The sequence below is a fragment of the Equus asinus genome, chromosome 1, assembly GCF_041296235.1.
Source record: "Equus asinus isolate D_3611 breed Donkey chromosome 1, EquAss-T2T_v2, whole genome shotgun sequence".
In the NCBI taxonomy this organism is placed as follows: domain Eukaryota; kingdom Metazoa; phylum Chordata; class Mammalia; order Perissodactyla; family Equidae; genus Equus; species Equus asinus.
In genome coordinates this window covers 185,667,972-185,695,455 of record NC_091790.1, presented here as the reverse complement: position 1 = coordinate 185,695,455, position 27,484 = coordinate 185,667,972, and the positions used below count along the sequence as shown (strand labels likewise).

At 34.8% G+C, this 27,484-nt stretch overlaps 1 protein-coding gene across 21 annotated transcripts in view; it reads right to left on the bottom strand.

Annotated features, from left to right (window-relative positions):
• Nucleotides 1-1,164: 1,164 nt before the first annotated feature.
• Nucleotides 1,165-27,484, bottom strand: part of MKLN1 (muskelin 1) — a 311,721-nt gene continuing 285,401 nt past the window's right edge. For 16 of the 21 annotated variants that reach the window (XM_070513561.1, XM_070513567.1, XM_070513597.1 and 13 more), the window contains 6 exons: nt 23,624-23,771; nt 21,980-22,094; nt 20,387-20,526; nt 14,818-14,920; nt 7,280-7,334; nt 1,165-1,506 (listed from right to left, as the gene is read on the bottom strand). In XM_070513561.1, coding sequence (XP_070369662.1) covers nt 1,385-1,506; nt 7,280-7,334; nt 14,818-14,920; nt 20,387-20,526; nt 21,980-22,094; nt 23,624-23,771 — 683 coding nt within the window. In that variant the 3' untranslated portion in view covers nt 1,165-1,384. Of the gene's footprint in view, nt 1,507-7,279; nt 7,335-12,263; nt 12,462-14,817; nt 14,921-20,386; nt 20,527-21,979; nt 22,095-23,623; nt 23,772-27,484 lie in introns of those variants that run through there. The other 5 variants (XM_070513623.1, XM_070513632.1, XM_070513638.1 and 2 more) reach the window with 2 other exon arrangements.

The window sequence follows — 27,484 nt, the reverse complement described above, 5'->3', positions numbered from 1 at the left end:
TCAATTCTGTGCAGTCATTCACTTTTAACAGCCACTGGACTGATGGACATTTATTATACTGAGTCTGCTTTAAGCATGGTGGCTATCAGTTGCATGCAGCACACTTGAGCACTGGCTAGGCACAAGTTTCCTACATTGCATTCCGCAGTACCTCACGGGAAGATACATACCTCCACCTCACTCCCACCCCAAAAGAACCAGAACAGTGGAAAAGCCCATCTGCCATACCTTTCTTTTAGTTCAATGAAAAAATATTTGCACCATTATTTTTTTCTCCATTAAAAAAAAGCCTAGTGTGTGTGCTTAATGAAATGCCTTTTAGCTGTTATTCCCTTAGACAACTACAAACCATTATTATTAAAACATATCAGTACACAGAGGCAGATGCAGGGAGCCAATGTGTATGGAAATAAAAGCATAGCTCTGGAAACTCACCCTCCCAAAGGAAAATACCACAGAGATAGCACAAGGAGAAATGGAAGCCCTAGTTCTGCACAGCTCTACCAGAGGAAAGAGACATTTTCTTCCAAAACTGCTATGAAGATGTAAGTGAACATATTAATTACTATTAGAATCCTCTTGCTGGTAATTTTTAGAATGGCTCTTAAAGGTTCTGAACTATACTCTCCTCAGTTTAAGGTTTCTGTGACTCAAAGCTACTGTAATTTCCACTATAAAATATATCATCATAGAAATACTACATACCAATCTCAGATAAGTGCCTAGATCAACCTTGGGGTTCAGTTTTTAGTTCTACAATAAGGAGTGCAAATTTGAGCCCTCTGTTCCTCCTATTGTTCAATGTTTAAAGTACTAAGACTCTAGTCAACAGAGACACATACATCACCTTAACATACATCAGCTGTCCTATAGAACTATATACTGTTAAGAACGAAGTGAAGAGGTAAACAAGTAACACCACTTACAAGCAGTCATGTGAAGCAAGATAAAGTGAAATGGGAAGGGAGGAGAAAGAAGAAAGGCCAAGCAACCCAACAACAACAAAATCCCAGTTCTTGTAGCGCTGAGTCTAATAGTGCTTACTCGTCCCAATTTTTAAAAAATGAAATAAAAATCAGAAAAGGGTAACCTGCCTGATTTTTTTATACTCATTAATTCTTAAAAGTTAAAGTAAGAAAAAATATATATATATTTAAATGGAAAGTATATCAATTTCACTTTATTAGCCTAATTTAGGAATGGGATGAGGAGAATGGGGTTGAGGTCAGGTATGAAGGAAGAGGGTTAAAACTTGTGACAAAGATCCCTTCAGAACTCTGGTGCAGTCCTCAATCACTGCAGCCTAACGGTCGGTCAACAGAGTTGAAATCCACAATACTGAAAGCAGACTCCCGGTCTCCAGTACCGTCCAGGGCCTCTTCAGTTACAGTGTGATGAGGTCTACCAGGTTGCCTTTAGGAGGAGTCATGCTGTCAGGAAAGAAGTTCACTAAGGTGTCAAAGAGCTGAGTTCTTTGAGCATAGGTGTGATCCACATCTGAAAAGCCTGGTAAGGAGAGATACAAAGAAACTCATCCATTGTGTTTAAAATTCAACATGTAACAGAAAAGGTAGTTGAGAAAAGCAGCAATGTATAATGGAAAAATTAAAACCAAATCAGGCTTTAAAACCAGATAGACAAGGGTCTGGATCCAAGTTCTACTAGCTGTGAACTTAGGTGAGTTAATCAGCCTTTCTGCAACTGTTTTCCCAGCTGTAAATCTGTGATAACCCTGTTTACTTCAGAGTTATTGTGCAGATTCAATGCAATTATGTGAAAAGCACCTAGCCAAAAGACTGGCACTTTAGTAACTGATAATGATTTCTCTCTTTTCCTTACAAGCATTTTCTTTTCTAGTCCACTGAGGAAATTTCACTCTTCTTTTCTGACTTTATAAACACTTCTGAACCACTAAAACTTTTTTGATAATAAAAATATAATAAAATCAAAATGAAAGGGGTCTTTAGAAAGTCGTCTAAAATCATTCAAACCTTCGGAGCTGGAAGTAGTCTCAGAGAACTGAGGTGAAAATATAGACGGCTGAGGGAAAGAAATGCATGTCCCATATGTAGAATGGCACTGGCACACAGCAAATACCATATTTTTATCGTATTATGTACCAGGCTCTATGCTAGGCACACATTACGTAGAAAACAGAGCAATGAACTACTTTTATCCAGATGAATATTAGAAAGTGGATGACATTCTTAAAAGGTGGGGGTCATTGAACTAAAGGATTTTTTCCCTTTAACCTCTAGTAAATGTTTAATTTTCAAGTTTGCTCCAGCCAAAGGAATATGCAGTGAGATTACCTCTTTCCTTTAGTCAGCCAGTGTATTGCTCCTAGCTGCTTCAATTTTTTAATGCACATATGAAGTATGTAAATAACAAACAAACTAGTCCTTTGACATTGACAAATTAGTCGTTAGCCATTCCTGACACGGCTAACTGACACATGAGAACCCTACTGAGTGCCACTGGAAACAAAAATAAAGCCAGAGTTATACATGCCATGATACTTAGTGAAAACTATTTCAAATCGGACCAATTTTCTTCAACTTAGAATACAGTTTTAGGTGCAATCTGTTTTTTAATCTCATAAAGAACATGAATAGAATGTAATATTGCCAAGGATACCAGTTTCCTGGAAGGAAAATAAACAATGCCTCCAGAAAGGTACATTCCTTTTTATTTAAAAAAATTTTATTATTATTTTAAGTTTGAGGGCAAATGTTTATTCCTTTGAGCCAAGTTTAAGCTTTAACAAAGCCTACTATCTATCATATCATAGAAATGAATGGAAGGAAATACTCTAAAAAGTTAACAAAGGTTATATCTGAATGGTGAGATATTCTTTTTTTCTATTTTATGCTTTTCTGTTTTCTAAATTTTTTTCAACTTATTTTGAAAAATTTCAAACTCATAGATAAGTTTCAAGAATAGTACAACACACACTCATATACCCTTCACCTAGATTCATCAATTAACATTTTCCCTCTTACGTTCTCAATCTCTCTCTACGTGTGTGTGTGTGTACCCCATTCAAACTTCTTTTTGTGAAATAATTTGGAAGAAAACTGTAGACATCTTCACCCCTAAATACTTGAGTTCATTTCACCTAACAAGAACATTCACTTAAATAACCACTAAATTTAAAAAACCAATAAATTTATATTAAATTTAGAAAATTTAACATTTATATCTCAATAATCTTCTTTAGTCATTTTCCCCACTAATCTAAAACTCAATGCAAGATCAAACATTGTATTTAGATTTAGTTTGCAAGTCTCTTTAGTCTGGAATAGTCCTCAGCCTCTGTTTTTTATGACATCAATAGTTATGAAGTACACAGACCAGTTATGTAGCAGAATGTGTTAAATTTGAGTTGTCTGATTGCTTCCTCATGATCAGATTCAGTTTATGCTGTTTTTGCAAGAAGACTACATAAGTGATACTGTGTCCTTCTCAGTGCATCACCTCAGGAAGCACAGGTTATCAGTTTTTCCCAATACTGATGATGTTAACTTTGATCACCTGGTTAAGCTTGTGCATGCCAGATTTCTCCAATGTAAAGGTGTTCTTTTCTACCTTTGCAATTAATAAGATATTGATGAGAATATAGTGTTAGACTGTGCAAATATCCTGTTCCCCAACAAATGCACCCAATGACTTTAGCATTCACTGATGATTCTTGCTACAACAATTATTTATATGATGGTGATTTTCTAACTACAATTCCTTTAGATTTATTGATTGACATTAATTGTAAAGAAGAGCTTTTCCTCCCTCCATTTCATTTCTTTGCATTAGTATATACTCATGGATCCTTTTCTTGTTCAGTATGTTATGTCCATTACTATCATTATTCATTTTAATACTCATATTGTCCCAGATTTAGCCAGTAAGAGTTCTTTTGAGCTGGCTTCTATGTCTTTTTGAAATTTCTCCATTAATTTTTGAGTACTTCCTTACTTTCTGGTGCAGCAAGATATGCAAGCTCACTTTACACAGCTCTGGAGTCAGACATTTATCCAAGGAGCCCTAATTCCTTTTAGTGGTGAATGATATTTAGAAACCAAAATCAGCTGTGCTAATTGCCAAAGCTGCTGTTGTCGTAGGCCTATTCATATATGTCCACACATATTATATATACACTTTTTTAAATAAAATCATTAGTACATGCTTTTATTGCTAATTCCAATTTTTTAAGAACCACATAGGATTCTTCCTCTCCCTTAGCCTATTCCATATTTACATCTCCTTTCTTCCACTAAGAAAACCTCCCCCCAGCAACATCATATTTACTCATTTGCTCAACCTAAAATACACACAAGTTCTAGAATTACTTTACCCATACCACTACCAGCAAAAACTCAAGATTTCTTTGCTTTTTTGGTCTTTAGAATCTATTTCCTGAAAGTATATAGTCTAAGCACTATACTTTGGTTTAATTTTCTTTTTTTCCCTTCTGTGTGGTAATGTTACCAATTTGATAAATAAGTTTGTTTGGTTTTGTTCATATTCAAGTGTCTTTTACACAGTCTATTTAGTGCCATGTTCTTCACATTTCTGTACTTTTTGTTGGTGACTTCACTGCTTAAAATGGCCCCCAAGTATACTGCTGAAGGGCTATCTAGTATTCCTCAAGGGCGAGAAGGTTGTGATATGCCTTATGGAGAAAATACATGTGTTAGATAAGCTTTGTTCAGGAATGAGATATAGTGCTGTTGGCTGTGAGTTCAATGTTAATGAATCAACAATATAAATTAGGAAAATAGACCTCTGAGTTCAAGCTTAAAAGTACCCACAGCCACCAAAAACTCTATGCTAAAGACCCCCAGAGGTCATTTTTCTCTAAAGTTAGTCATTTCCCAAAACTAAGATAATGCCAGCTGTTTGTAAATCACTTTCCAGCTTTAATTCTTTAAATTACATATAACATTAGTAAATACTTTTAATTCTCACCAAGAAGTTAAGATAAACTGGATTAATTCTGAAGGCAGATAGGAAATTTGGCTGAGGCAAAATTTTGGGGGGAGAATTCAGAAAATGAAATATTCATTTTATCTATAGATGTAAGATGTATACATCTACACATAAAATAACCCATTTGATTTCAATTCTAAGTAGAGTAAAGGTAAAAAAATCTGATAGAAAATGAATGAGAACAAGAACCAGGAACTCTAAATAGCCATGAAAAGATCTTTTTGTTTATAAATAATATATCAAATTTTTCCTTGTTAAAATTAGCATACAACCTGAATTTGCATCTCATCCAAATTTACCAATGTTACAAAGAAGATTATATTTTTGAGGGAGGTGATAATAACAATACCCTGAATGGAGCACTTACTAAGTGTTTTATTGTGCTGTTTTCCATAATTATTGCATTTAATTCTCTCAACAACTTGAGGTAGTACTCTCACTACTTTAATGATCAAAAAGGTGACTTGCTCAAAGTCACTTTTAAAATTTGCAAGTGGCAGAGCTGGTATCTGAACCTAGATTCTGAGTCTTAACCACTACACCACACTCTGATCTCTTAACTGCTAAACATACTGCCTCCCTTCAAGGTAGGAAATAAGACCCAATAGGAATTTTCCCTTTTTGTATTTTTTTCTATTGTTTTCTAGAATCCAAGTAAAACAAATCACTTCCAACAAAATATGTTAGCTTACAGTGAATAGGGCAGAGACAGAAGAAAGGAGTTAAGCTAAAGGTAGAATATTTGCTCACATTAGCCTAACATATTTAAATAACTGCCATGAAATTCTTGCTCTAAAGGTTAAATATAAGTCAGCCAGAGACATTTTAGTGCTGCCTACCAAAGAAATAAAAATAATGGCTCTGGGCTGTGGTGTCCATACACAACAAGGCACACATTCATTCACACTGAACATCTATGTGCCAGGCTCCCAATTCATGTATCACTGGATCTTTGTTTCAAATGATAAAATTCAAAAGGGTATAAACTTTCTAAAATAATGCTTACATCTAAATTCTACATCACCAGGTTGAGATTTTTAACAGCCTAAAAATATTCTTTAAAAGCCCTTGAGTGCACGGAATAGTGGTAAACAATTCTCTAAATTTTTAGGAGAACCTATTGGAGTTATGTTTTATAGTAGTCCATTCTGTCTTGCCCTGTGGAATCCCACATATTCTGGAATTAGAACTCAGGATTGGAGCTGCTTTGATCAGTAGAGAAATCTCAATTACTTGTTATGGAAAAAGAAAGGGCAAGACCCCAAAGAACATTGCTATTTTTTCCCATCCCAGTGAAAACCACCAGAATTATATATCTCTTTTTTCCTTTGAGGTATGGTTCAAAGACAAAGACCTTTAAAAAGACAAAAGGACAAAGAAGAAGAAATTAAACTGACATCCCAAAGTGTTATTTTATTCCAAAGATAAAAAGTAGGATTTATATTACATACACTGGAAAATTTCATTACTATTGCTCAATTCTAAGGCAAATAACAGCACTAACATCAATGGGATAAATATGTATCCACCGTGTGACATTTTATAATGATAAGAGGAAATTCTCATACTTTAAAAGGCAACTATCTTGTTGAAATACTGAAGCTATAATAATGATTTATGCTAACAAAAAGATCCTTGAAAATTCACCTGACTAAAGCTCTGGGTTCTGGAACTTCTACAGACTCCTCACTTTACCATAGCCTAGTTTAACCACTTTAACAACTCATTAATACTCAATGAGAGTATTCCTAAACAAAGACTGATGGCCATATCTGGGGTGTTTGAGAAACACTTAAAACAATGAAGATACCAACATAGAAAAAATTACCATTTTCAGGAAGGAGCTAATTTATCTTCTCTGCTCCTAAACATTTATTTCATTACTATCCCATCACCATTCTGTTGACACCTCACAATTCCACAAAGAACACACTGAGAGGAAAAACCATTCAACCAACAAATGCTATCTCATAGTAAGTATATCAGTAATACAGCCTGAACTCCAAAACAATGCTATATAAATTAATTAATTTTGATCATGCTTCTATTGCCACCTGTTTGCAGAGTAGCTCAGTAACTGGTGTAACAGAAACTGCAAACTGATCCATGAACTGGTGACTGATGGTTGGAAAATAACCTTGTAACAGGTTATTAGAAATTTTGCATGCTATCTTGAAACCTGCTTCATTTGTTTGGATGAACATCTCACCTAATGTTTCATTTAAAATAAATCAAAATCCAACCTCCCAATTGCCAGGGCATCTGGCTGGATAAACTATATTGGAATACTTACCCAGAGCTGTAAAATCTGAACCAGATTTGAACAGAGCTGAAGCTAGGAGCTGAAACTGTCAAAGAAAAATAGAAGCAAATTAGCTGGCTAAGCACGTTGGAGAAAAATAACATGTAATTTTGACCATTTATTAGCCACTGGAAGTCTCAGTTCATGTTGCTGCATAAGTCCAAATAGTGGCAATAAGAACACCACATTTAGATTAAAGAATACGCTGACTTTTCTACTGGCCTGCTATTATCATTTTCCAAAATACTGGACCAAGTCCTTCAATTATTTAATTTTTAAAATCTATTAAAGTATGTATTTATTAAGGAACAACAGGTCAACTGAAATAAAAAAGAAAATTACTCATTTGGGAATCTATCAAATATAGATAGATTGGTGTCCTGCACACAGTTATTGAATTTTACTTTTTTTGAGGAAGATAAGTCCTGAGGTAACATCTGCTGCCAATCCTCTTTTTGCTGAGGAAGAGTGGCCCTGAGCTAACATCCGTGCCCATCTTCCTCTACTTTATTTGTGGGACACCTGCCACAGCATGGCCTGACGAGCAGTGTGTAGGTCCACTCCTGGGATCCAAACCAGCGAATCCCAGGCCATGGGAGCGGAATGTGAGAACTTAACTGCTGTGCCACCAGGCCAGCCCTCTTGAATTTTTAGTATATATGCGTTCTCACTTAAAAAATAAATACATGCTGGGGCCTGCCCGGTGGCGCAGTGGTTAAGTTCACATGTTCCACTTTGGCAGCCCAGGGTTCACCAATTCAGATGCTGGGTGTGGACCTACACACAGCTTGGCAAGCCATGCTGTGGTTGGCATCTCACATATAAAGTAGAGGAAGATGGGCACAGATGTTAGCTCACAGCCAGTCTTCCTCAGCAAAAAGAGGAGGATTGGCGGCAGATGTTAGCTTAGGACTAATCTTCCTCAAAAAAAAAGTAAATAAATAAAATTAAATAAATACATGCTACTGTAAAATACCTGATCTCTCTGCTGTGTAAATTAAATTCTGAGGAAAAAGCATGGTTATTATGTATAGGCCATTCCTAAATTACAACTTAGATTGGGATTCCACAGTCATGTATAATTATACTGTTATATAATTATAAAGATTCATAGGCCTTTATACACTGAAGTAATGTTACAAACGTTGATTAGATTCCTAGGCTAGCCAATTACTTTAAAACAGACCATGTAACTCAACAACAATGAAACAAAATAAGAAAACTATTTCAACACAGGTAATTTAACAAATTGGTAAAAAGTAAAACTGTAGAACTATTTATATTTATCTTGATGAGGATGCTGGCAAATAGGCAAGTTAAAGGAAGGAATAAGAGTAGACAAATGAGGAGACTCTCAGTGGAGTTACTTGGCACTTGGCAAGGCCTGAGCAGCTGATACCACCGATTCCTCAGCTGTATTTCACACCTATGCTTGCAGACTTTAAAACTTCAGGTATCAATCACACTAATATTTGTGAGCCCTGATTAGAAGTCTTTTGAAGGTCAGAAATTTGACAAATATTCCAGAAGTAGCTATCTAAGAAAGAGTTAGGGAAAAAGGGGGTGAAAGGAAGAGTTTAAAATATAGAAAGTTCTTTACATATCCTGTGTATCAGTCCTCTGTCAGATAAATCTACAGCAAATATTATTTAGTCTGTGGCTTGCCTATTTTTTTAATATGTCTTGTAATGAGTAGAAATTTTAATTTTTTTATAGTCCAATTTATAAAGTTTTTTCTTTTATGATTAGTGCCATTTGTCAAGTCTAAGAAATCTTTTCCTATCCCAAGGTTGTGAAGATAATCTGTTTTCTTCTTGAAGTTTTATTGTTCTGGGTTTTATATTTAGATCCATAATCCATCTTAATTTTGTGTTAAGAGTGAGATATAGGTTGGGATATCCAGTTATTTAGCACCATCTGTTAAGAACACTTTCTTTTTCCCAGTGGACTTGGCACCCTGCTCAAAAAGTCAACTGACCACATATATGTGGGTCAACTTCTGAATTCTATTCTGTTCTATTATCTATTTGTCTATCCTTAAGCCACAGTGCCTTGATTACTGTGGCTTTATATAGAATCCTATAATTAGGTAGTATGAGACTTCCAACTTTGCTTTTCTTTTTTCAAGATTGTTTCTGCTAGTCCAGAAACAACAAAAAAGAAACCTAAACTTGCCTGAATATTGATAGAAACTGTATTAAAATAAAAACCAATTTGAGGAGAATGGGCATCTTAACAATTTTTAGTCTTTCAATCCATAAATGTGATTTATCCCTCTATTTATTTAGGTATTCTTTAATTTCTTTCAATAGACATTATGTATTTGATTATTTTTTGTTATTAATACAAACAGGTTTTAAAATTTCATCTTTTAACTGTCCACTGCTAGCACAAAAATAATTGGGTTTTTTCCTATTGACCTTTTATTCTGTAACCTTGCTAAATTCACTTATCTTAGCATACTGTGTTGTAGATTGCATGAGGTTTTCCATGTACACAATAATGGCATCTACAAATGCAAACACTTTTTCCTCCTCCTTTCCAACTTATATGCTGTTTATTTCTTTTTCTTACCTTCTTGCACTAGCTAGGACTTGGTACAATGCTGAATAGAGGCGCTGACAGCAGATGTTCTTTCCTCATCATAATCTTAGGGAAAAGGGTGTAATGTTTTACAATTAAGTATAGTGCTACCTGTATTTTTTTCATAGATGCCCTTTATGAGATTTAGGATATATCTTTTTTTTATTCCTAGTTTGCTAAGAATTTTTATCACGAATGGGTTTTGAATTCTGTCAATTGCTTTTCTTCACTTATTGAGATGATCTATGGTTTTTCTTCTCCGTTCTGTCAATGTGGTAAATTACACTGATAGATTCTCAAATGTTAAACCAACCTGGTATTCCTAGGATAAACCCCAACTCAGTCACTGTGCATTAACCTTTTTATATATTGCTGGATTCAATCAGCTAACATTTTCTTAGGAATTTTGCATCTACAGTCACAAGAATTGGTCTGTATTTTCTTTGCTTGTAAAATGTCTTTTTTGGGTTTTTACATCAGCATTAAGCTGCTTCATAAAAGGATTTAGAAAGTATTTTGTCTTCCTCTGATTTCTGACAGTTTATATAGAATTGGCATTTTTTCTTTCCTAAATGGTTGAGAATTTACTGATATAGCCATTCAGGCCTAGCATTTAATCTGTTGAAAAGTTTTTAATTACAAATTCAATCTCTGTCTGTAACTGATATGGAGTTCCTTAAGATTTTCTAATTCTTCTTGTGTCAGTTTTGGTAAGTTTTGTCTTTCAAAGAATTTGTCCATTTCATCAAGTCACTGAATTTGCTGACAAAGTTGTTCATAATATCTCCTTATTATCCTTTTAATATCTGTAGGGTCTGTAATGATTTCTCCTTTTCATTTGTAATGTTGATAATTCATGTTTTCACTATTTTGTTTCTTGATAAATCTTGCTAGGGGTTTACCAATTTTATTCACCTTTTCAAAGAACCAACTTTTCACTTTTATTTTTTCTACTGTTAGTTTCCTATTTCACTAATTTCCTATCTTCTACTTACTTGGGGGTTAATTCATTTCTCTTTTCTAACTTCTAAGGTGAAAGATAAACTTTATTGACTCTACATACAGAAGGATGGGGAGAAAACTGTTATTTTGGCAATCTGATTAAATAAGTGGAACTGATATGTACTGGTCTAGAATTTTACTAGGTACCAAGTAATAGTACATAATCTGAATAAAGCCAGACCTCTCCCCCAAACTCCAGACTTCAATATCCAACTATCGCCTCAACATCTCAAGTTGGCTGTTTCATAGGCATCTCAAACTGAACAAATCCAAAATTAAAATTTTGATTCCAGTCATGAGTCCCCAACAACCGCCAGATACCAGCTCCACCCAGAGCTTTCTCATTTCAGTTAACAGTAACTCCATCCTTCTAGTTTCCCAGGCCCAAAAACTTTGAAGTCATTTCTTTCTAAAACCTACATCCAATCCATCATAAAATTCTGTTGGTTTTACCTTTAAAATATATTGAGAATCTGATCTATTTTACTTCTCACCATTTCTACTCCTACTACTTTAGTCTGAACTACAATTCCTTGCTTCGATTTCTACAACCTCCCTCATAGGTCTCTCTGCTTCCATCCTTGTTCCCCTTTAGTCTATTCTCAATACAGTAGTCAGAGTGATCTAATTAAAACATAAAGGAGACCATATCATTTCTCTGCACACACAATACTCTGAACTGGCTCCTTATTCCTTTCGACTAAAAGTCAAAGTCCCAACAACGACTTACAAAGTTATTCACAATCTATTCTCCCAATCCCTGCTCTTACCTCTTTGACCTCATCTCTGACTATTCTCACCCTCCTTACCTCTACTCCAGCCACACAGGCCTCCTTGCTGTTCTCAAAAACAAAGCCAGAATTCCCCCATCCTAGGTTCTTTTGTTCTACCCCTCCCTTTGCCAGAAATTATCTTCCCCAAATTATCTAGTTAGATCACTCCCTCACATCCTTCAAGTCTTTGTGCAAATCTCATTTCTAAATGAGGCCTATTATGATCATCCTATTTAATACTGCACTTGCCTAATTCTCACCTCTTATACTTCTGATCTCCCTTTACTCTTTTTATCCCTTTTTAATTTTTCCATAATACTTATCAAATTCTAATGTACTCTATAATTTGCTAATTTAATATGTTATTGTTTCCCTCCACTGGTATGTCTAAGTACTTCCTGGGCAGGGATGTTGTTTGGTTCACTGATGTATCTCCTGTGCCTACATGCCTGGCATATTGTAGGGACTCAATACACATCTATTAAATGAATGACACCAGTACCTTGGAAGCTCAGCAGAAGTATAATTAATATAAAATGAGCAACATTGGCTGAAAACTTGTTTTACCTATTCCTTCTCTATTATAGAATCCTCTCTGAAAATGGTAGAATTAATTTAGGCCTTCTTTTCTTTGCCTTTTTCTGGAAAAAAAATATCATTTTCATAACGTTTATTAGAAGCTCATCACCAATTTAGAACTCATGCTCTGGAGACTGGAGGAAAGCAAAGAACCACTATTTGGTATATAGTTGGTGGTCCACCATCATTTCCCCAAAAACAGGCACAGTGATGATGATCATCATGGTAACTGCTCCCTAAAAAAAAGAGAAAAATCTAAAAACTACTTTTAGTTCCTGATATAATCATTTAATGTAGTGAAAATTTTGTAAAACATACATACAGAACAAAAACAAGCTAGTAAAGAAAATGAATAGCAGTGAGGCCTTTTTAGAGACATGGAATGATTTCTTATCAGTCAAGATCTATATGCTTAACAAATTTTCTTTTTTTTTCTTTTGAGGAAGATTAGCCCTGAGCTAACTGCTGCCAATCCTCCTCTTTTTGCTGAGGAAGACTGGCCCTGAGCTAACATCCATGCCCATCTTCCTATATTTTATATGTGGGATGCCTGCCACAGCATGGCATGCCACGCGGTGCCATGTCTGCACCCGAGATCCGAACTGGCAAACCCTGGGCCATAGAAGCGGAGCGTGTGAACTTAACCACTGCACCACCGGGCTGGCCCCTAAATTTTCTAAGTATATATACTGGAACTGTCACCAAGGGATTTTTCTTTTCCCTCAAAACAAAAGCTATTAACACAATTTAAAACAAAATAACCTTATAGGCCAGTAATTCTCAATGTCAGGTGTGTGTTCAGTTTCCTGTTACATAAGAGCAGACAGAAGAGAATCTTAGAGCGAAGGTATTGTTTTGAAAAACTTTCTGAAGTGATTCTGATGCTGACACACACCTGCACAACACCATTTTTACTAACTTCTCTACTGGGGCTAAACAACTCTTGATAGATGAATCTTTTAAGAAATGGAATGGAAGTCTGTGGCATCCAAATCATAATTTGATATTACTCAGAAAAGAGGAAAAAGAGAAACCTAGTACCAAAATTTTTTAAATGGTTCTGTTTGAACTTGAGATACCTCCCTGTCCTGGTTTTTCCTATTAGCTTAGTTTTAAGAACAAACTGTCTGTTTTCTTTGGCTTACTTGCAGCTCACACAGCTGAAATTATTTACTTTGCAATATTTTGGTTTGGTTTGGTTTTAAAAAATCAGAGAAAAATAACGTTCCCAGACTATAGCCATTTTAGATAGAGTATGGCAAAAACACAAGGAAATCTATAACTCTCAAATGCGTGGTCTAACAAAATGAACATTAAGGGTCTTTTCACAACTTATTCAGTTATAAGCCATAACAGATTAAACCAAATACATTCTGTTACATGGCAAAACTATGATAATTTCCACTATTTTAAATAGTATTATGAATTGACTGAAGATTCAAGGAAAGACAACTAACTGTCCTCCTTCAGGGGGGTTCTATAGTGCATTCTGTTGAGCCTCCATTTGGTGAAGGGCTGTAACCAATACTGAGTAAGAGAAATAAGACTTATTTTCACAGTGGGCGACTATGAAAGAGTATCTCTTTGTTTTGGTGCCAAGGACATGCAGGCTCTACTACTTGAAAGTACAATGAACCTGGTGCCTGAAAGTGATTCAACATTAAGTCTGAAACCTGTGTCAATGCTGAGCAGAGAAAAGCACTGCTTGATGTTGCTATTAAAAAGCCAAAACAAAGCAAGAGCTAAAAGGGGAAAAGATGTAAGGGACAGAACTACATATAATTAGCACCAATTCTGTGAGTTAGAGGTAAAATGAATTGCAATTCAGATGATACTAGATGAACTATGGACAAGGATGGCTGGCAAAAGGAAAAAGTGACAAAAGTAATCTCAGAAGTTAGTGGGATGAGAGGCTATAAGACCATGAAACTCTCCGTAAGTATATTCACACACTGTGAATAAGCAAATATGCCCTAAGAATATTAAATATTCAGAAACAATTGCTTCCATCCCATGTTATGTAACAAAAAAACTGAAAAGTAACGATCTGTTACTAATTTCTCAAGCTTAGGGACTACAGATGAATGAAGTTAGTAGCCTATAGTCAAATTACACTGCTATGACATTCATAAAACTAACTATCAAGGTAGCAAGGATTCTACTTCCATTAACCTCTTCACTTTTTCCCTACAAAAAAGGAGAGCTTTTCTTCACTTAGGGGATTATGGAGTATCAACAGAAAAGTTTATATTGAAGCATTATGTAATCCTTAAATAAAGGCGGCATGGGACTAAAGAAGTAGTAAAAATTTCTATTTCCTTCCCAATACACAAAACTAATGTCTAAGTTAAAACTTTATACCCGAGAATCCTTTTCTGAATGGATCAAGAATTTTTTGTGCGACTTGAATCTTATATTAACACATGAAAATATGCCTATTCAATTTTTATTTCATCTGCTCTGTACCATTTTTAAGATTATCAGTGTCATCATACTTTCCTTAAAACATCCGAGAGCAAAATCAGCAAATGTAAGTCAGGAAGACATTTTATTTTAAAATGTTCAATTTCTGAAGTTTATTACGCCCTTTACCTCTTTTGTTTCTTCTGGGTCTGAATGATCCACAGTTATATAAAGATCATTTTGTAAATATTTCAGAGCACTAAGGGGATCCATTTGGGCCTTTTCTTCAAACCTAGAAATGTAAACAAGAACAATAATTGTCTGGAGTTATGAGAAAAAATCAGAAATGTCTTTCAGACCTGGAGTGGACTACTCTGTGTATGAGGAAACACTGCGGACACCTACAAAACCTGTGTTTGGGAATCCGAATGCTGCCATGTAGACAGTGTGGATGTGGAGTCTCTGTGGATGCAACGGCAATACGAGGCAGTCACAGGCAATGGTGCTGGAGACTGGGTAACAGCACTTCCTACCCTCCTCTTAAAACTACAAGCTAAGATTAAATCAACTACAAAACATAGCGAGTAAGTAAAATATTTTCCATAACAGAACTACAAAAGAGCCAAACGTGTTTCATAAAAGACAAGCAGAGATAAAATAAAAATACTTGGTTAGCTTTGTGCAGTATACTTTCCACTGGAAGTGGACTTAACAGATACTTTAGAAACAGAAATGAGTATAGTTTCTTTTAATGAGTATCATTAACACTGATTAGGTATTTTTAATGAGACTATTTCCATGTCTTAGTAATAATAACAAAAAAAATTGGAGCAACTACTTATCAAGCATTTGTTATGTGCTGGACTCTTATCAAATATTTTACATATATCACTTCATTTATCCTCATAATAACTCTATGACAACAGTAAGTTTTATCATTTTTTTAAAAAACAGATGAGAAACTGAGGCCCAGAGAATGAATTTGGCCAAGATAAGAGATATAAGTGGCAGAAGTAGAACCAAACACAGGTCTATGTGACTCCAAAGCTGAAAAGGAAACAATGATTTCTCCTAAATTAAAAAAGTCTGTTTGGGACTATTTATTTAAATAAGATAAGGTCCTTTTGTTACAGCATAACTATATAGGGATTCATTTCTGATAAATTGGCATGCTTTTCAAAATATTATATAGAGAGAAAGTTAAGAAGACATTTAATTTGGGAAAGGAAAATAGTGAAGAGCCTTTCACAATGGTGTTTATTCTTATGGCATCAATAATTTCCCGTCTTTTAGGGTACCTGTTTTCAGGCAGGGGCAAAGACTAGCAAAATATTACAGTTCTCTTATACCAGACAGTATCCTGATTGTCAGCCAACCCTACAACCCTCAGATGAGAGTCCCTCAGGCAGAGGTCATGTTACTCTATCATCTTGCCCACAATGGATTAGATCAGAGTTTTGGCACCTGAGACAAAAGCAATCATCTCAAGCTTGATTAGCAGTTTATAAAATGGCCTGGTAGAATTAGGTGTCTAATTTAATATGAAATTTGAATTAAAAAGGTAATTTTTCTGTTCTACTCAATTCACAGAAACAACCTTCTATCTCTGCAATGTAGCAATGTCCCTCAAACTCTTGAATTCATCTAAGAGTTGGCAGGAAAAAGGTCCACATTTTTCAAATGCCCATTTTAGGACCTTTTATTGTCAGCCGGAATTAGTAGCAGACCAGATTCTCAAGATGATCTAGCAGTCATCCTTGACTGCTCTCTTTTCTCATACCCCTATCAAATCCATCAAGAACTTCTGTTAGTGCAACCTTCAAAGTTTATCCAGAATCTTACTGTGCTTTCTTGATCTCTTTCATGGAGTGTCTCTTCCTCTGCATTCCCTCAAATGGTGGTGGTCCTCAGATAACACTCATCATCCCTCTACTCTTCTTACTCTCCCTGAGCAAGCTCCTTGTCCTTGTTGGTGACTCACAAACGTAGTATCAGCTGAACCCTTTCCTCAGAGCGCTCACAGATGATCTCTAAAACCTAAAGTGCACCCCAAACTGAACTCATCTTGCCCAACGTGTAAACCTGCTGTTTCTGAAGAACTCCCCATGTGAGTGAAAACGGCACGACCTTTTGCCCAGTCCTTCTGGAAGAAAATCCAGCATGGGTTTTATTAAAAGATAAATCTGAATGTGTCATTCTTCTACTTAAAATCTTTCAATGCTCCCTTTTCACTCAGAGTAAAAGCCAAAGGCCCTTCATAATCTGTCCCCTTCTAATCTCTCTGACCTCATCTCCTACCACAATCACTTTGCTCATTCCAGTTCAACCACACTGAACTCCTCAATTTATTCCGCAAATAATCCAGGCACATTTTTAACCTCAGAGCCTTGTCTATTACCTATCTGGAATACCTTTCCCCTTAAGTATCTACGTGATTCATTCCCACATATTCTTTAGGTCTCTACTCAAATGTCATCTCTGCAGTGAGGTCTACCCTAATACCCTTATTTAAAATCATATTCCCAGCTAACCTGCACAAAAATAGTTCTTAACCGGTTTTAGTTTTTTTCATAATACTTACTGTAACATATAAATTCCTTATTATGTTTATTGTTAGTCTCCCTTCATAAGAATGGGAACTTAGGGCAGGAATTTTTGTTTGTTTTCTTTGTTGACATATCCACAAAGCCCACGACAGTATCTAGCACACTGCAGATGCTCAACAAATATTTCTTAAATAAATGAATATAGTTTTATTGATGTTTATAAAGATCCTTAGGTGGTTGCTTTGGCCATTTTACACATGAGCAAACTGATGTCCAGAAAGATTAAGTTAGAAGGCTGAATATCAGTCCAAGATCCAGGTCTAATACTTTTCCCAATATAATAAGACATTAGCTATCAGAACTAAAGGCAAAAAGTATCACAATCAGAAAAGTATTATGTTGCATATTTTTATGCTATTATTACTCTAATTGAAAATAATTTACACAAATGAATAGGGTCTTTAAACATTCTTAAATTGTCCTTCAAGGGCTTTTCTGGTTTAAGTTCTAGATGAACTAAGCATACTTCTCTACCCACATTAGCAAATTTCAAAGGTTGACTATTTGCCCAATCACATAAACTTGGTGCTTTTCAACTTCAGTCACTTTATTTTATGAATCATTCTCATAACTCACAAGATTTGCTAGAGTCTTTCATCATATACTTAAAAATTTAAACGATTGTTACTGATTATTCTTTTATTCTTTATCCACTTTCATTCCTCACTTTATGCCTTTTACTGGCACAAGTCACTAACAATGTTTGTACTTGAAACCTAAAACACACCATAATATAGAATATTTCAAATTCCCCCAAATTGTTATTTCACCTGCAAACTGATATATTTTTAAAGAAGAAAAACAACTGCCAAATATCAAAAAGAACAATACTTCTCAGGATAGCTTGGCTGTGGATAAATGAATTAATTCTACTTATTTTTAGAAGGAATGAAAATTAACTTTCTGTAGGGCAATTTATAATTCACCAATTCTACCACTACCCTACAGAATTTTTGGATAGGGATGCATATAGAAGCATATAATAATATTAACATATTGTTTATAATAGAAAATAAGCTGGAAATACTCTAAATATTCTACAAAAGGAGACTAGTTAAGTAAATTACACATAAAGTAGAACACTATGCAGTCATTATAATTGTGATTTGTACTTGTATCTATTAACATGCTAATAAGATGTCTATAAGACATCATTCATTGGAAAAAATCAGATTCAAAGCAATATGATCTTTATTTTTCAGTTAAACTAACAAAAATCTACGTGTGCACATAAAGCTTGAAGGATATACACTGAAATATTAAGTTATTTTTTCTGAATGGGGGGATGATGAGTGATTCAATTCTTTTGGTGGATAGAGAGAACTTATGGTTTTTCTTCTTTTTCTTTTTTTTTAAAGATTGGCCCTGAGCTAACCTCTGCTGCCAAGCTTTTTTTTTTTTTTCTTTCTTCTCCCCAAAGCCCTCCAGTACATAGTTGTACATTCTAGTTGTAGGTCCTTCTGGCTGTGCTGTGTGGGACACTGCCTCAGCATGGCCTGACGAGCAGTGCTAGGTCCGCACCCAGGATCTGAACCAGTGAAACCCTGGGCCACACAAGCAGAGTGTGCGAACTTAACCACTCGGCCACAGGGCTGGCCCCTGTTTTTTCTTTATTAACCATGCATTACTTTTTCAATTAAAAGCCAGAGGAAAATGTTTAAAAGTGAGTTCCAATTCTTCACATATTGCACTAGATGATCTCCTTTAATCTCTAATGAGCTTTCAGTGAGGAAATTTTTAAAAAGAGCTCAACTTAACATTCCAACCGCCAGTTGTTAGATCTGAAGTAGAAAAAGAACACTATAACTTCCCCAAATTTGTCTTATCCTTTTAAAACCAAAGTTTAACATTAAGTAAAGTATTAAGGAATGAAATTTTAGCAATGTAAATGGTTGAAGATACCTCAAGCTTAAATCTTGTTAATAAAACAGAATTTATCTCTTGCCACCCAGCCAACATGAAGATTCAGACCCTTTCTCCTGTAGATTCTATAGGAAATACACTGATTAGTCACAATAATGCCAAAGCAACATAAGTAACTAGGTTCAGCTATTAACTTATGTCTCAAGCACAACTTGTAAAAGCAGAGAAAGGAACAATAAGTAAACATGATATAAAAAACCACAAATCTAACTTATACCTACAAGAGATTTTTATGTACTTATATTCTATAATACATAAACATATAAACACACATATAAACACACATATGTATGCATGTATGTATATACACATATACATGTGTGCTTGTATGTATGTGGGGGTGGGTGGGGGTGTGAGTGTGGGTTAAGCGGTGAACTCTGGAGTCAGAATACTCAGGATCAAATCCTGGCTCTGTCACTTATGGTTGAGTGACCTTAGATGAGTTATATAACCTATTTAAAAATGCCTCCATTTCTTCTTTTATAAAATAGTGATAATGACAGTACTTATTCCATTGGCTTACTGTGATTATTAATATGCAGGATCTAGCACACAAAAATTGCTCAATAATGGCTAACCTTCTCCTTCCAAACTATAAATTTTTATTACCATCTAACACTATCAGTAACCAAAAGGACAGATATACTTTTCTACATTTTTTTGTAGCTTATTACCTGCTAAGGCTAAAAGGCAAACATGACTCAGGAGATATAGGTAAAAATGTTTGATTACATGATTTTGCAATTAAATGGCAAAGGTAATGATGTAAAACTATAATCATATCTGAAGGTGTAATCTGAAACATCAAATTGGAAAGGTATTTAGTAAACTATACCATCATGTACACTGTTAAGAGAGTCGTCAATAGGTCAGGCACATGCCAATAATCCAGAACTGATGCAATTTGTAGTGTTTAGGCCTTGAGTTACCTGAAGGTAGGTTCATCACCTTCATAGAAATTGTTTCCATTATTTTAACAGTTGCAAAATTTCCTTGTTCTATATTTAGAAATTTTTAGCATCAATATCTATCTTCACTTTGTATCTTCCTTTGAAAGAAGAAAGCAAAATAAGGAGAATAACAGGGCACTCACAAAAGTCATGATCTTCACAGTATTTACACTGTCACGTCACTAAATTTTCAAAGACAGTCACATTTCCAAAGCTTAGGTAATACCAACAAGAGCTGATAATGTTAAATAAAAGTTTTCAGTGAATTATTTTTTATACCTGTGTTTTCTTATGAGGTACTTGCAATGCCTCAGTAAGTAATCTTTTGAAGGCCTACACAACTTTAGTGACCAGAAGTCATCTAATCTCATCTTTGGGGAACAAGATTTTCCTGGATTCCCACCAAATAAATAATGAACCTGTAATAAACAAAACAAATCAGATTTTTAAAAACGCATGCATACTCAAAAAACTACAGAAGTCACAGTAAAATGTCTTCATTTTAGTAGTAGTGTATAACAGGTAACTTCCTTAGCCTTACTATTAAAAAAAAATTAAAACATTGCATTTCTACCAAACGTTTCTCTTGATTCTTCTCAAGTTTCCTTTTTATTTTAAAGTACTATGCCTACTTCTTTAAATTACATTTTACATTAAAGTGAATTGTATTACCAGAATTATATCGACAATGGAAGACATGAAACAAAAGCAATGATAGAAGCTAATCCAAAATACTGAGTTTGCTTAGAGCAAAGAATAATGGAGAATATCAAGTTAATCAAGTGTTGATCATAATAGCAAACAATATCTTTAAAAAAACTCTGACACACACGTTGAATCCCTGAAGGTTAACAGTAACTAGAAACGTTTTAAGTTTTAAATTTAATTTAAGGATCTTAATCTTGCTTTAGCCTTAATGGCACACACGATTTGTGAAGTAACTTTTAAAATATTACTCCATTATTCAATTAAGACCAAAAAAGAAATGTAAAAGGAATGCAATATGATTTTACTATTATATTAATTACAGTTTTAGTGATATTCTTTACTTACACAAAGTGTTAAAGCATTTCCTGAAATTTTTAAAACATTTATATTCAACAGTGTTATACAGTAGCAATATTATTTGTATCCTACAGATGGAAATTCACTTACTCTTTAATTTTGGAAACTCTAAGAGAAAAGGCTTTTATTCACTCCCATGGTAACTTTTACCTAAAGGTCTCAAATGACATAAAATTTAAATAATCATCTATGGCCTGAACAGAAAGAATACAGGTTCTGTCAGTAACTTACTGTATAACTGAGGCCAATCACCAAACCATATGTAAAGTTTCAGGGAGAAATAGTTAAGGAAACCATTTTGAACACTGAGTGACACTAAAACTTCAGAATGCAGGACTGCTTTCACAAGGCTGATGAAAAAGATATGTCACACAAACATAGGAAAAATAAAGATAAAAAGACTTCTTACACAATGGAAAAATCTAAAATCAGGAAGTTATACACACCTTTTCATGATATAGGACAAGGTACTCTAATGCTGAAAACTATACATTTTTACTTGGATATTCATATTGCAGAAACAATAGGCCATGCTATGTATCTGATCTATGCAGCTAAGCAGCATCCACTGACCATTGTCAAAAGAGGAAAAGTACTGGGAATTATGGACTATGCAAAAACATTTACTCTCTTATGGAATTTTAGGGAGAAATGAGATTGAATGTCTGCTAACATATTCTGTTGAATGCCTGCTATGTATTGTAACTTTTTATTCAAATCCACTTAAAAAAATAAGAAACAGATATATTTTGGCATTTTTTCAGATTGTAGGTCTGGAAAGTTTATAGGTCAATGTAGTTAGGATACCTTGTGTAACTCATCATATACAAGCTGATGGGCGAACCTTGGACATGGTTCCTCCTCCTGAAGACTTTTACTTGGATTATCCTTTGCAGCTTGATCATTCTTATAGACGCAAGACCTGCAAGATATTGCTTTTAAGGCATTCTCTCCTAGAAAATTAGCAGCACTAATGTAACTGTTAATGCAACTATAGGAAGCAAATTAATTGCATGTCTAATTACCAAAAAAAAAATTATAAATTTGTTCACAAAAAATCTTAAAGTTCTGGTCACTCTCATAAAATAATCTGAATTTGTTAGAACTGAGTTCTGAAGTTCTTTTAATGCTCATCAAAAACCTCATGTAAGAACAACGTACCTTGTGTTATAAAACAGAAACAGTATATATGAAAGCTTGAAACTGGGGGCCAAGTTGCTTTAACTATACTCAGTTAGTTGTCTGTTTGCAATCGTAGTTAGACAATGCAGTACTAAAGCCCACCCTACGGATAAAACCTCTGATGAACGGGTCACGGTAACAGGTAACAGGTGCTTAAGTTTTTCAGGAACTGAGAGTTGCTCCTTGTCCAGTTCAGACCACCAACTCATCAACTGGGCCTATATGGATGACGGATAGGTGACTCTTTGATGTCAGGGGGCTGAAAACTCCACCTTCAGATCATGCTAATGCCACCATGTTGTGGATATGTGTCCTATGAAAAGCCATGAAGCTTGACCATGCTAATGCAGACCATACATTACCTCACTTGTCCTTACCTCTAACCATCTATCCCCACATTTCAAACCACCCTGCCCCTCTATCCCATAAACATCCCTCCTCATTTTCAGGGAGACAGATCTGAGCCTTGTTCTCCTGTCTCCTTGCTTGGGTGCCTTGTGAATAAACCCTTTCTCTGCTTCAAAGTCATTGTCTTGGTGACTGGCATATTGTGTGGCAGGCAAAACGAACCTGGCTCAATAAGAGGCTCAAACTAGAAGTTGAAAGATGATATACTATCTATTCACAATAAAAAAAAACACAATAGACTGCTTTCATTTTTACTGTAAATAAATGTTCTATTTAGAAAATAATAAATTCCTTGGTTGCTGAAAACCACCCTCCATTACTGAGTGGAGGAAGTTCTCCAAAGCACTTCTGTTCTGTAGAATATTCACTTATGCAGTAACCACAGAATGTTAGAGCTGGATCCTCAAGGCTGGTGTTTTCCAAAGCAAAAGGTGCACCAGTTCTGTGAGATGCTCTGTGACAAAGGGGTCATGGTCTGAAAATCTAAATAATAATGCCTCCCGACCCTGATCTAGTGAAACCACTTCATTTTTATAAAAATTATGACCTGGGAACACTAAAAAAAGACACTGTTCTCAAGTTTACACATCTACTTGGTAATAAAACCTAGACTAAAATACAATTCTCTTGACTCCCAGACCAGGGACCATCTACTACTAACTGAACAATTCAGAGACAAAAATCCATTCACTAAATATCACTGTACACATAGGCACTGATAATGACTTTTTCCCTCAATACTTAAACTTACATGTATGACATCACAAATTAACATAAGCCTTCTATTTCTCTCTTTGGAATAAACCAACAACCTCAAATAAATGTGACCTTGGGATTGCAGTACAGACAAGAGCTCCTTACCAACTATTCCTCACGATGTCATAAATCCAGAATGAATTTCTAACATTCTCTTCCCTCTTTTCCTTGTCTTTGCTGAGTCCAGATAAGACATGTATTTCATTCAGTTCTGGATCAATGGTTGCTCTCTGTGTGAATCCTGTCATTGGAACTATAAATTGAAAATGAAAATAAGATGACAATATCCACATTAGATAACAGATTAGCACTACTCTATAAAAGATTAATACATCCTTACCCTTCCCTGTCTGTGTCCACAGCACTTGTCTTCTAACATACTACATAACTTTTATATTAAACAATAAACAATCATTTATTATCTCTCTTCTCCCCACTCTAGAATATAAGTTCTACAAGGGCAGAGATCATTTGCTTCAAGATTTTGTTTCCAATGCCTAAAATAGTGCCTCACATATAATAGTTATCCAATTATTTGTTGAAAGAATAATGAATGCTAATTACCAGAATGGAGCTAGAAAGAGGAAAGAGGTAGAAAGAGTTATGGAATGAAATCATTTTTATTGAGGGAAAGGGCAATGTTTTAATTAACTGATGTATTATTTGGGTCAGCTCTAATTTAATAGGAGAGATAAAATATTCAAATCTTGACCTGGAAAAACAAAAATTTGACAAAAAGTAAAATACACATTTGTTTAATAAAGTCAGAGTTGTTTAAAATACTTGTTCATGACATACAATGAAATGACATCATTTTCAAGGAAAAAATAAAACACTTTGGCGTTTAATATACTATTTTGTTTTCCTGAGTAGCTCAAATTCCCCAGAGTTAATAATGTTTTATTTTCCTAAGAAATGCATTAAATGAGTGATGGTCATTCTGCACTGTCCAGTAATTTGTAAAACATGATATGGCAAATGCAAATTTTTCTCCTTATCATTGTTATTTGGAAATATTAGTTGAAATATAATTTTATGATTTACAACATAATTGCCATGGATCTAAAACAATGTCATTGTTTCAACACCACATTTCTTTTAATACATGAACAACTATCATATGTTCAAAAAGCTAAACAAACATTAAACTGAAAAAAAATATTTCAATCAACCCAGAATACAACGGGAGGAAATGTTAGCCACACTGATCTTCATTTACTTTTGTCTACTTCAGCAGGGCCAAATAATCCAGTATTTATTTTTTCCTAGTTTACCTTAAATTCATGTGTCTTTTTACATTTCTATTCAATAATTTTGTTTGTGATATTTTAGAGACTATCCAAATGCATCCCACAGAAGTATGTTAAAAAGTTACACAAACACACATCTCACAATAAATTTGTACATATGCATACACAAATATATTTATATTTATACATACACATACATCGACCTAATCTTAATAATAACCTCAATCCTCGTGTCATAGTCGTTAGTGGTTATTTAAAGTCTGGTATTTTCTTAATAAGGCGTGGGAAACTTTCAAAAGTGCCAAGGTTCTGACCTCTGTTCCTCAGAAAACCTTGGAAGAAAGATAGAACTGTAAAGAAATGAAATCACTTTCATTAGTGGTGAAAGTGGAAGACATAAATGCCTAAATTTATCGCACTTAAATTTCTTCATCTCATTTTGTCTTAATACTGAGCCGTTAAATTAAGAATTCTATAACATGGTTGGGGCCGGCCCAGTGGCATAGTGGTTTAATTTCCCTTGCTCCGCTTCAGAGGCCCAGGGTTCACAGGTTCGGATCCCAGGTGCAGACCCCAGGTGCGGACATAGTGCCACTTGTCAGGTCACTCTATGGCAGTGTTCCACATAAAATAGAGGAAGATTGGCACAGATGTTAGCTCAAGGTCAATCTTCCTCTCACACATACACAAAAGGAATTCTATAACATAAGTTGGCAAACTATGGCTTGATCTGGCCTACCTAGGGTCCAATCAGGCCTTGTCCACTCATTTACATTTTGTCTGTGGCTGTTTTCACCCTACAACAGCAAGCTTGAATAGTTGCAGCAGCAAATTTATGGCCTGAAAAACCGAAAATATTTACACTTGGCTCTTCAAACATTTGCTGACTCCTGTTCTATAATCTTTTAAAATGCAAATATCAGAGATGGATGACTTATTATAAACTAATCTAACAAACCTCTTACATTAAATAAGGACCCACTGAAGAAATGGAAATTTTGGGGTGGAATGAATATCAGCAAAGAGGGAAAGAAATTTTGAATTCTATGAAATGGGAGTGGAGTCATCAAAGAGAGGGTTAAAAGAGTATTGGGCTGGGGGAGGCATGTGAGAATGTGGAAGAATGTAAAAGCAAATTTTAAATGCTTTTTTCCCCATACTGTCACATTTTCCCTAGAAGCAGCTTAGTAGCAGAAAAGAAAAATGGCAACAGTTGCTTCTCACAAACAGAAGCAGTGAGCAGGTTTACAATACTCAGGGAGGTAAGACTACCAAATTTATAAAATCTGAACATATAATCTGAAATTATAATTTTATATTTATATATAAAATTTATATATATATAAAATTTATATATATATAAAATATATATATTTATATATAATTATATATTCATATTTATACATAAAATTATAATTTTATAATCTGAAATTATAAAATCTAAAAAATTACTTTGATTACGAAGCATACTAGAAACTATATACTTCCCATTTCTTTGATCTTTCATATCCAATATGCCTTTTAGTCTGCATAATACTGATTTTGCCTCCCAGTTATACATTCAAAATCTATTATTGCTTTTTTCAACAGCTTTACAGAAATATAATTCACATACCATAAAATTCACCCATTTAAAGTGTGCAGTTTAGTGTTTTTTAGTATATTCACTGTAAAACCACCATCACAACCTAATTTTAGAACGTTTTCATTACTCCAAAAAGAAACCCTGTACCCATTAGCAGTCATTCCTAATCCCTCCCTCCACATCTCCCCATGGGGTGACTGCATCATTTGACACTGTCCACCAACAAGTTAAGAAGATTCTAATTTCTCCACGTCCTCATCAACACTTGCTATTGTCCATCTTTTTTATTATAGTCATCTTAGTGAGTGTGAAGTGGTATCTTATCGTGGTTTTGATTTGCATTTCCAGAATGACTAATGACATTAAACATCTTTTCATGTACTTATTAGCCATTTTTATATCTTCTCTGGAGAAATATCTATTCAAATCCTTTGCCCATTTTAAAATTGGGTTGTTTCTTTATTATTGAGTTTTAAGAGTTCTTTATATACTCTGGATACAAGTCCCTTATCAGATATATGATTTGCAAAATTCTCTCCCATTCTGTGGGCTGTCTTTACACTTTCTTTCATCTTTATTTTTTGGTAAGAAAGATTAGCCCTGAGCTAACATCTGTTGCCAATCTTTATCTTTTGCTTGAGGAAGACTGTCCATGAGAATCTTCCTCTATTTTGTATGTGGGACACCACCACAGCATGGCTTGATGAGCAGTGTATAGGTCTGCACCTGGGATCCGAACCAGTGAACCCCGGGGCTGCCAAGGCAGAGCACACGAACTTAACTACTGCATTACTGGGCCAGCCCCTACACTTTTGATGGTATCCTTTGAAGCACAAAACTTTCTCATTTTGATAGAGTCCAATTTATCTATTTTTTTCTTTTGTTTTTTGTTCTAGGAGTGATTTTGTGCTAGCTAAAGTCAGACCAACATAGTAACTCATCATAAGGCACAGCCAATTAATACACTAAGTGCCTAAACAAAGACATTGTTCTTCAAAGCAAATAAAGAAAAAGTGCAGCCAAATGAAGATATTAAACCACTGGGTTCATATTGGTTTCACATTCTCAAGAGATATCTTTACAAATGTTAATAAAATTCTGTAGGGTGTAAAAGAAATTGTTAATTATCTT